Source organism: Onychomys torridus, chromosome 4, assembly GCF_903995425.1.
Source record: "Onychomys torridus chromosome 4, mOncTor1.1, whole genome shotgun sequence".
NCBI lineage: Eukaryota > Metazoa > Chordata > Mammalia > Rodentia > Cricetidae > Onychomys > Onychomys torridus.
Window position 1 is genome coordinate 142,724,574 of NC_050446.1, and position 9,476 is coordinate 142,734,049.

A 9,476-nucleotide genomic window follows, 5' to 3' on the forward strand; every position below is an offset into this window, starting at 1 on the left:
TGGAGTGGGGCGCTGCCATCATCAGGCTCAAGGTGACCAGGCTGGAGTTAGTTGTCAAGATAAGTTTTGGGGGAAGAGTCAGCCCCATTATGAAAATGACCCTCAGAGGTCTTGGTCCACAGCTGTGCTTCTCCTGAGATGTGTTGGGCTAGCCTTGCAGCTCACAAAGGCTGGTAGACATTAACTGCCCATTGCCCAGAAAAACAACAAGCCACAAAGGGCAGAACAGTTTGCAGCTATGAAAGGTGTGCCGGCTCCTGGAACATCAAGGGTTTTGTGCAAAAGCATAAAGCCTGTAGTGTGAGGAGAAAAATCTAGAGTGTGTAAAATGCTGTGTAATTATTGTGTAAAGTAAGACAAGTCACAGGCATGCACACAAACAATACTCACTCACAACACACTTGTGCATAACTTGCCTACTGTACACACAGGTCAAGACCCAGCTTAGCAGTTACTGCCTTGGAACTGATGGCTTGGAGGGAAGCCACTGACTGTCAGGATTTGGGGACAGGCTCTTTCACCTGTTCGCTCTAGAGCTGACATCTCCGTCTCCAGTGTTTGTGTGTACACAGGTACAAGCAGGTGGTGACAGTTTACTAAATTGACTTGTAAAGTATTTCATGCTTGGATGAAGAGGTGAGCAGTTGCACTTGGGGGCTGTGGGTAACTGTACATGTGTGTGTGCCAGACTCTCCAGGACTGTAGGGTACGCTGCCATCGTCTTTGGGATGGATGATATTTCTAGAGCCATGAAGAACTTGAACTCTTGCTATAAAGACACAAGCAGAGAAAACTGTACTTACTGGTTTCTGCAAAGCTAGAAACCAGCACAGGGCCTTTGAGGAAGAACCCATGGGGAGACTCCTCACAGCTGTTGCCTTGTGTGTGTGGGGGTGGGTGGGTGAGGGAGGTGTGTGCCTTTCCTTGCTTACCCTTTGATGCAATGTGAGCTGACTGCTCACTGCCCCAGAGCTCTCTAAAAACCACTGCACAAAGCAAAACACTCCTTTCTCTCTTCTTGCTGCTATGGCCTGTTAAGATGTTGGGAAGGCCCAGATGGGTCAAACAACATTTCCCGGGTCACCCAGCAAATCTGGTGGCAGAAGTGGGCTTCCAGCCCAGAGCACCCAAGTGTCTGCTCTGCCCCCCTCCTAAGTTTCCTGCCATTGACAAGGTCATAGTCCTCTTCCTGTGGCTTTGCCAGCGGCTACGGTACCTGGAGTAGGGTAGGCGCAGGGAGAGCAATGTGCTTTCCTAATTAGCTCCCGGAGGGGAAGTGTGGGCGCTCTGGGACATAGGACAGGCAAGACCAATGTCCCTGGACACAGGAACTGAGGGAGAGGGTGTGGGGTAGGCCTCCTGGGCAGCATGGCCCCTGGGAACCTCCCTCCGTGTCCCATGCTAATAGGGTAGGTGTGGGGCTGCACCACAGGTTCCAGCCTGTGTGACAAGGGGTAGACAGTTCTGGTCTCCCTTGCTGGGCCTGTTGTGTCTGTAGAGAGGACTGGATGGGTTAGGCTTGATCCTGGGGAGACTGACACAGCTGAGCTGATGTTTGGCTACTGTCTACTGATCTGCAGACTAGGCCGGCTCACAGTACCTCTGCTGGAGGGTCAGAGGCAGGCAGGCACAGGAGCCCGTAGTCAGTAAACACGAAATGAAAGGGCTCACTAAGTAAGAACACAACAATGGTGTGTCACTGTCCCTTGCTGAGACAATGGCAGCTGCCTGGCCGGTTCTGCCTCTCCCAGTCTTCCTCCTCGCTTCTCTGATCCTGGCCTCATAGCCCAGATCTTCTGGCTTCCCTAGGCTCTAGGAGCCAGGCTGTCTGTACCCTATTCTCAGATGAATCTACACCGAGGAAACATGAGCACTGTCTCCCAGTGCTACTGGCCACCACCCGGACAGGGGAAGGATTGCTCTGCCCCTCCATTTTGTTACATTTTGTGTGTGTGAGGCACACGTGGAGGTCAGAGGACAGCCTGTGGGAGTCTGTTCTTTCCTTCCACTGCGTGGGTTTCAAGGGTTGTCAAGCTTGGTGGCAAGTGCTTTTACGGGTGAGCCATCTCAATGGCCCCCGCGTTGGGTTTCAAAAGCAGACAGACTTCAGGGTGTCACCTGTCATATACCGGGCTCCCAAAACTAAGCTAACGCCAGGTAAGATTCTGCCTTCAGCATCTGAGGCAAACCATGCAGGCTGGGTGGCGATGTGTGTCACACTCACATAGGCAGCTAGCAGAGGAATGGGGCCATTTCCAAACTGACTCCACAGTGTCAGGGAGCCTGAAGGTAGACCGGCGGAGGCAGACTCTCCACCACCACGCCCTCTAGTAGCTTTTGAATTTGAAGCATGGTTCCATTCCTTACTCAAAAATAAATAGAATGTGGATTTCTTTGGTCACTGTCCAATGGTGTTTATAACACCAAACCAAGGGAAGGCCGTGAGAACCTGCCTATAACTTCCCATACAGGGTGAGAAAGAATCCTTTGCCACAGCTGTGCCGATCTTAAATCCTAGAGAGGGGTCTGTCTCCAAGTCCCATTGCCCACATCTCTCCCCTTAGCCAGGGTACACACTATTTTATTTAAAAATACCTTTATTTTAACCCACCAAATCTCTCACATATCACATTCACGCAGACACAAGCACACTTTCAAAAATAGTCTTTGGTTTTCTGAACTTTCTGCCTTGTCCCCGGCCAGCTAGGCCTGGCTGGCTAGATGGTCCTCACGGCTCTCCAGGATGAGCCCTGTGTCCAGGCCGTTGTCCTATGGTCCCTACACAAAGCAGGAGTGGTTTGGGCTTCTGGAATCTTCTCCCCTGTCCAGTGAGGGGCTGGCTCCTGGCCTCTTTCTCTGGAGTCCTTCTTGACGCAAACACTGCAGGGACCGAGGCTCATCGCCGAGGCCCTCGGAGGGGGGCTACACCCCTCACTTTCAAGCAGCTTCCCCCCAGGTCACGACGGCTACCCTGCAGGAGAGAAAGAGGTGTCGGGATGAGTTGGGAACCAACTATGTGCCCAGCAACAGAGGCTTGGTAAAGTTCAGCCACACTTTAAGTCTCTCTGCAGAGAGACTCTGGGCTGATGGGGAGCATCATGGGGTGACAGTGTTGAGGGACAATGGCAGTGGCAGAGGGGAGCAAATGCCACTTATGGAGGGGGAAGTATGTGTGTGAGCCATTGCTAAAGGGTGCCGTCCCCAGAGGGGATGTCCGGGGCACCCTTCCTTTACCAACAGTTTACATTATCCATTCCTTTCCCACCTGAAGACCTTTTGCCTTCAGAAATCTAATACACGCTGGGTGCACTGGCCCATGCCTGGAATCCCAGAGGCATGGAGGCTTGCCCATGAGTTTGAGGCCAGCCTGGTCTACATAGTGAATTCCAAACCAGACAGAGCTATATAAGGAGACCCTGTTTCAAAAAACAAAAACAGAACCAAAACCCCCAGGCTGAATACATATATATAATACACACACCTATACGTTTTGGGCACGAGGTGCTGGGGATTGAACTCAGGATCTTGCACATGCTAAGTATGTTCTCTACCACTGAGCTACACTCCAAGGTCATGCAATTTTCACACACTGTAAAGCATATTTTACATTAAGGGACAAGGAAAGCCCCCTGGCAGTTCCAGGTGCTGCCTGACTGTAAAATAGGTGTGAGTGTGTGTGTGTGTGTGTGTGTGTGTGTGTGTGTGTGTGTTTGGCCTCCTTGCCTTCACCCAGGGTCTCCCCTGTGCAGGGAGCATACCCATGGCACTGGTCTTCCAGGAAGATCTCTCTATGAATGAAACTGCTTCCCACTTGTTGTTATTTGGGACATTGCCCTGGAGTAAACCACGGTTTACCTCTGCTTCCCTGTCAGGCCTGGAGTCCAGGAAACGTCAGGGAAAGGCATTCATCCAGCCTGGGGCTGGAGCCCTGCAGGTGCCAGTCAGTGCTGCTTCAAGCCAAAGGTGGCAGTCCCTGAAGCCACCAGTCCTTCAGCCTTGCCCCTCTCACCAAAACGCTCAGACTGGATGTAGGTTAGACCCTCACTGAGAGCAAGAGAGCTCACAGCCCTGCACTGTCTTCTTGTTTTCTGACAGTCTATGGTTATGTAGCCTAGGTGACCTTGAACTCCGTATCCTCCTGCTTCAGCCTTCGTCTGAGTGTGGGGGTCACAAGTCTGTGCCACCACGCTCGGCCAGCACTCCTTCTCTTGTGAGGAGGGTTCCAGTGTTGAGTAACTGGCCCTGAGACACCAGCTGCTTAGGAAGAGCTAGGGAGAAGCCCACGGCCTGGCAAGCTACCCCACTTCTAGGCCCCATATAGAACGGACTAGCACAGTAAGTGCTCAGCCGGCTGGGAGTGGCTGAGCCAGTGGTGACCTCAGTTCATCTAGAGACCCAGTGGACCATCTGGAAGCTCTGCCTCTGCTGCCTCCTGCCTCTGCCCCAGCCCAGGTTGGGGCAGATCCATCCAGATGTGAGCCCAGCCTCCCTGGAGGCTCTCTGGGCCCAGGGACAGCATGTTCATTCACAGGCAGGGCTATTTTGAGGGTTGAGGCCATGGTCCCAGCAGAGCCTGGGGCTTGGGCTTCTCAGACAGACTCTGGCAGGAGAAGCTGAGAAGGGTGGATGGGGCAAGGAGAGGGAGGCTGGGGAAAGAACCCCGCCCCCCACTCTTAGGTCCGCCGAGACAAGGAGCACCACCTCCCACCCTAAGTCTGGAGGTCACTCAGAGAACTTGGTTCCGTGGGAATGCTGGGACAGCTCACCTCCCTGGACCTCAGTTTCTTCATCTGCAGAATGGACACCGTCCAGGTGCCGTGGAATGTGAACACAGCTGTGTCCACTGCCAAGAACCCCAAGAAGAGGTTTAATCAGGTCCAGAGGGAAACACTCCTGTTCTAACATGGACTCCCTGCTGGATGGAGCCTCAGTTTCCTCCCCTGTGGCATGGTATTACTTTACAGCATAAACAAGCTAACACAGGGGACGCACACTAACAGGTAAAGCTCTTTTTGTGCGTGTGGTACTGGGCACGGAATCCAAGGGCTCATTTGTGGCAGACAAGAGTTCTACTGCAGAGCTGTAGGTCCAGTCTTGTTTTTACTTTTCAAGATAAGATCTCACTAAGCACCCTGCAGGCCTTACACCCAGGATCTTCTGCCTCAGCTTTCTGGGTAGCTAGGGTTACAGTGTGGAGCCACCACACTCACCAGGAAGAGCTCAGGTCAGTTTGAAAAACACAGTAAGTGGTCAGTTCAGAATATGATTACCAGCATCTTCCAATGGCAACTCCTGGTCCCTTGTCAACCCTCAACAACAGGGAAGAGCTTCACACAAGGGTCCTGTCCAGCTCTACTCCCAGGCGACAGAACAGAAAACAAGGCAGAGACAGGAACCCGCTTTCCACTCAGTACTCAGAGGTAACCTTAGCTCCTCCCGGAGCAGGAAGGAGCTGTAGGGGACCGTGTCCATGGTGACCCCAACCTGACCATCTAGGATCAGTGGGGAAGGAATGGGGTCTGGGATCTTGGAGCTTCTTGACCTCAGAGCTCAAAGTGTACCGGTGCTCCCCCAAACACCTAGTATCTTCCAGACAAGTCCTAAAGGGGCTACAGCTGGTGAGGATCACCCCTCTGGCTTATTCCCAGAGGAGCCTGTGTGACTGAGCAAGGCTTCTACAACCAAATTTGGTTGGGTTCTTGATCCCACAGACAGATCCCAAGGCAGCAGTCAGGCTTAGGCCAGCCACTGGGAACCTCACGGGACAGTCCTCTGTGCTACAAAGGAGTCCCCATTCTGACTGCTGTGGCGGTGGGCCCACATGTTGCCTTCTCTGCAGCCTGCAGGCACAGGGCCTTCCTGATGTCACCCTTCTGACTTTCTAGTTGGCCAGACCAGAGTGCCAATCCTGATCTAACACTACTGGGCAGCCTTGTCCAAGCAGGTGGGGGTGACCACAGACTCCTTTTCTGCCCTTTAAGGGACCTAGATGAAGAGTGTTGAGCACAGACGTGTACCTAGAGACTCCTGTCACTGTGGTGGTCTAGGTCTACCCCTGCCTTTAACATCTTCCCACTTCTTTCTCGAGAGCAGAGGTTCTCTACCCGTCGGTCGCGACCCCTTTCACAGGGGGTCGCATATCAGATACCCCGCACAGCAGATATTTACATTGCAATTCATAAGTCGCAGAATTACAGGTATGAAGTAGCAATGAAATAATTTTATGGTTGAGGGTCACCACCATGTGAGGAACTGTATTAAAGGACCGCAACGTTAGGAAGGTTGAGAACCACTGTCTAGACCGTGGCTGCAAACTCCATGCATGCTCTGAAACGCCTTTTCCCATCCTTTTTCCGTGCCTGCCTGTTTCCACACATCTTTTAGAGATTTAGCACAGCTCTTCAGCCTCACTCTGGGGCTGGGCTTCTCCTGGGCCCTCAAAGTCCCATTACATCCTTGTCTTCACCCTCTTGTCCTGCCCCTGATGCTCTACTGAGAGAACCTGACTGGAAGGAAGGCACCACATCTGCTTATTCTCAGAGCCAACAAAAGTCAGCTGCTGGGTGGTTAAGGGAAGCTGACCCGGATGAATGTGTGTAAAGGAGTACTGTGGTGGGCCCAGCTAGCCTTTCCATCCCAGATGCACACCTCAAGGCCCAGCTCTGACTTCTTTCTTCCGCCTGGGGCACTGACAGGGACCCTCAAAAGGGTACCAGTCAGTGGTTAAGAAGATTCAGAGAAACTGAGGCATCTGAGGGCTGGGAAGACAGTGGGAATTTGAGCCGGAGGGCTGGTCTGAGGCTAGGCCGCTGAGGCCTTCCCAGAGCTATGAGAACCAGTGTGCTAAGTTGAAGGGGACTGACTATAATCCCCATGATCTTTCTCTCACTGGCCATGGAAAGCAAGGCAGGATTCTCTGAGCCTCAGTTTCTCCAGTTGTAAACAGTAGCTGCTGACCTAGCTCAAGTCACACAAGGCAAGCTTCCTCGCTGTAAGACAAGCTCAGGCTGGAAAGCGTGAGAGCCTGGGGGCCAAGCAGGCCTGGGCAATATCAGCTAAGAAGTCCCAGAGACTTCTACTGCTCTCCAGTGCCCTGCCAGCCTCTTAACTTAGACGGAAGCAGACATCAGTGTCCCCTCCTAACCCTACATCCTTCTGAGGCCGGCACTCTTCAAGGACCCGTTCCTGTCCCCATTTTCTTCTCAGTGTCCTGCTGTTGGGTCAGGTCTTAGGACCTGGAACAATTTATTAGGGACGATGTTAGCTCAGATTGATGCCTGCTACCTAGTAAGACCAGAAATTGCTTCCTGTAAATGTGTGCGGTGCTTTTATCTGAAGTGCCTCAGGGATAACTGAGGGGACAACCGGCTACCTGCCCCAGAGGACGAGCATCAGGCGAAGAGGAAGGTCCCAGAGTGCAAGGCACCTCTCAGGGTACAATTAAGCCAGACCAGAACTTACTGGGCTCCCCTCTAAGCTTTCTGTTTGAGGGTTAAGCAAGAGGCTCTGCTCCACTTTAATCCTAGGACATGAGACATGGCCCCCGCCGCTGCTCCGAGGTCGCTTCCAAAGGGGGTCCCTGGCTCCCGGGAGGTCCGCCCCCGCCCCCAACCCTGATGGCCCGGCTGCAGCAGGCGTGCGGTGCACTCACCCCTTTGCGCTGGTTGCTGAGACAGAAGGTGCAGATGGAGCGCGGCTGACGGCCGTCGGCGGCGGGGACCGCGCTCTTGCCACCGCCCGCCGCGCGGAAACACGGCTGCCCGTCGTCGGCCGCGTCGCCCAGCAGCAGCACGTTGGCCAGGTGCGCGATGTAGCTGGACGCCAGACGCAGCGTCTCGATCTTGGACAGCTTTCGGTCCACCGGCTCAGTGGGAATGAGCGTACGCAGGGCGGTGAAGGCCGTGTTCACGCTCTGCGTGCGGTCCCGCTCGCGCGCGTTGGCCGCTTGTCGCTGCCGCACCACCACCACCGGGCCCGCGCCGCCGCTTGCCCGCCGCCCGCCCCCGGGACCCGGGCCGCGCCGTGCCGCCTCCAGCCCTTCGCAGCACCCGAACGACTGGTCCGACGCGTCGCTCTCGCTGCGGTTCTCCTCGTCCTCGCTCAGCAGCCGCACGTCCGGGTACAGCACGTGCGCGCCGACCGGGCGCAGCAGCGCGAACGCCATGGGCGCCCGGCCGCCGGCCTCCGCTCGCCTGGTTCCCCGAGCCGCCGCCCACGCAGTGCGCTCCCGCGCGCTCCCACGCACCGGCCGGCCGCTGCCTTATAGCCGGGGGAGGAGCCAATCCCGAGGCGGTCCCGGCGGGGCCAATGGGACGCCCCCGTCCCGCCCCGGCCAATGACGATACGCTTGCTTCTGCGCGCCCCCCCCCCCCCCCAAGTTGAAAGCAGCCCCGAGCTCTTGGCCCTCCCCGAAGGCTCCGGGCTGGAGAAGGTCAGGCGCTCAGATACGGATTTCTGGGAGACCTCTGTCAGGTCCTTATTAGTGTGGCCTGTTTCCTCTTTCCCATTGTGAGAATATCCCCGCGCTTAAAAGTCGAATCCAGCGTCCTAGCAACTTTGGTGTACGGTCAGAACCGCGGCCAGGGGCTTTGGACTAAGCTTCACAGACTAAGTTCCATTCAGCAGCTCGGAGGACACTGCATTTGATACGAGCTCACCAGCGTGCACTGTGATGCTGGAGCTGCCCGAGGGGAGCGAAGTCACCTCTCTTGCTGACAAACTTTTTTCTTTTCTCTCCCCCTGTACTGGTTGGTTTTGTGTGTCAATTTGACACAAGCTAGTAGAGTCATCAGAGGAAGGAGCCCCAGTTGAGGAAATGCCTCCATGAGATGCAGCTATAAGGCATTTTCTCAATTAGTGATCAATGGGGGAGGGCCCAGCCCATGGTGAGTGGTACCATCCCTGGGCAGATGGTCCTGGGTTCGATAAGAAAACAGACTTTCGCAAGCCAGGGGAAGCAAGCCAGTAAGCAGCTCCCCTCCATGGCCTTCTGCATCAGCTCCTGCCTCTGGGATCCTGCCCTGTTAGAATTCCTGTCCTGACTTCCATCAGTAATGAACAGCAATGCTGAAGTATAAGCCAAATACACCCTTTCCTCCCCAACTTGCTAAATGGTCATGGTGTTTCATCGCAGCAATAGAAACCCTAACCAAGACGCCCCCTTCCCAGCAAAACAAACACCCAAGTCCCATTCCGTTACTTAACTATTTGGCGAGGCTCTACTATATGCCAGGCATGGTTTTAGTTGGAAGCTAAAGATCAGAGCAAAATCAACTTTGCCTTCTCAGACCCTGGAGCCTAGAGGAGCCAATGGGACAGTTCTGTGTCAGCTAAAGTTGTAGGACACTGTGCCCAAGGTGCAGATCTGGCTTCACTACTCTCCGAATCCCCACAGGCTTCGGTCATGTCCTGTCAACACTGCTCCCTCCCCGTCCCCCCCCCAGCCCCCGCCAAATTTCAGGCTGCAGGCTGGGTGT

The 9,476-nt window shown here is 54.6% G+C and overlaps 1 protein-coding gene across 1 annotated transcript; it reads right to left on the minus strand.

Annotated features, from left to right (window-relative positions):
- Positions 1–2,579: 2,579 nt before the first annotated feature.
- Positions 2,580–8,254, minus strand: Tcf15 (transcription factor 15). Its single transcript, XM_036185379.1, has 2 exons — positions 7,652–8,254; positions 2,580–2,971 (listed from the first exon to the last, which is right to left on the minus strand). Exons 1-2 carry the CDS (start codon positions 8,162–8,164, stop codon positions 2,897–2,899), a joined length of 588 nt encoding a protein of 195 aa, XP_036041272.1. The 5' UTR covers positions 8,165–8,254; the 3' UTR covers positions 2,580–2,896.
- Positions 8,255–9,476: the final 1,222 nt, after the last annotated feature.

Bases quoted from the DNA above. Each gene is read 5' to 3' on its own strand.
- Tcf15 (XM_036185379.1), bottom strand. From the start codon at position 8,164: ATGGCGTTCGCGCTGCTGCGCCCGGTCGGCGCGCACGTGCTGTACCCG. The intron at 2,972-7,651 runs GTGAGTGCACCG...TCTCTCCTGCAG, and splicing joins TCAGCAACCAGCGCAAAGGG to GGTAGCCGTCGTGACCTGGG.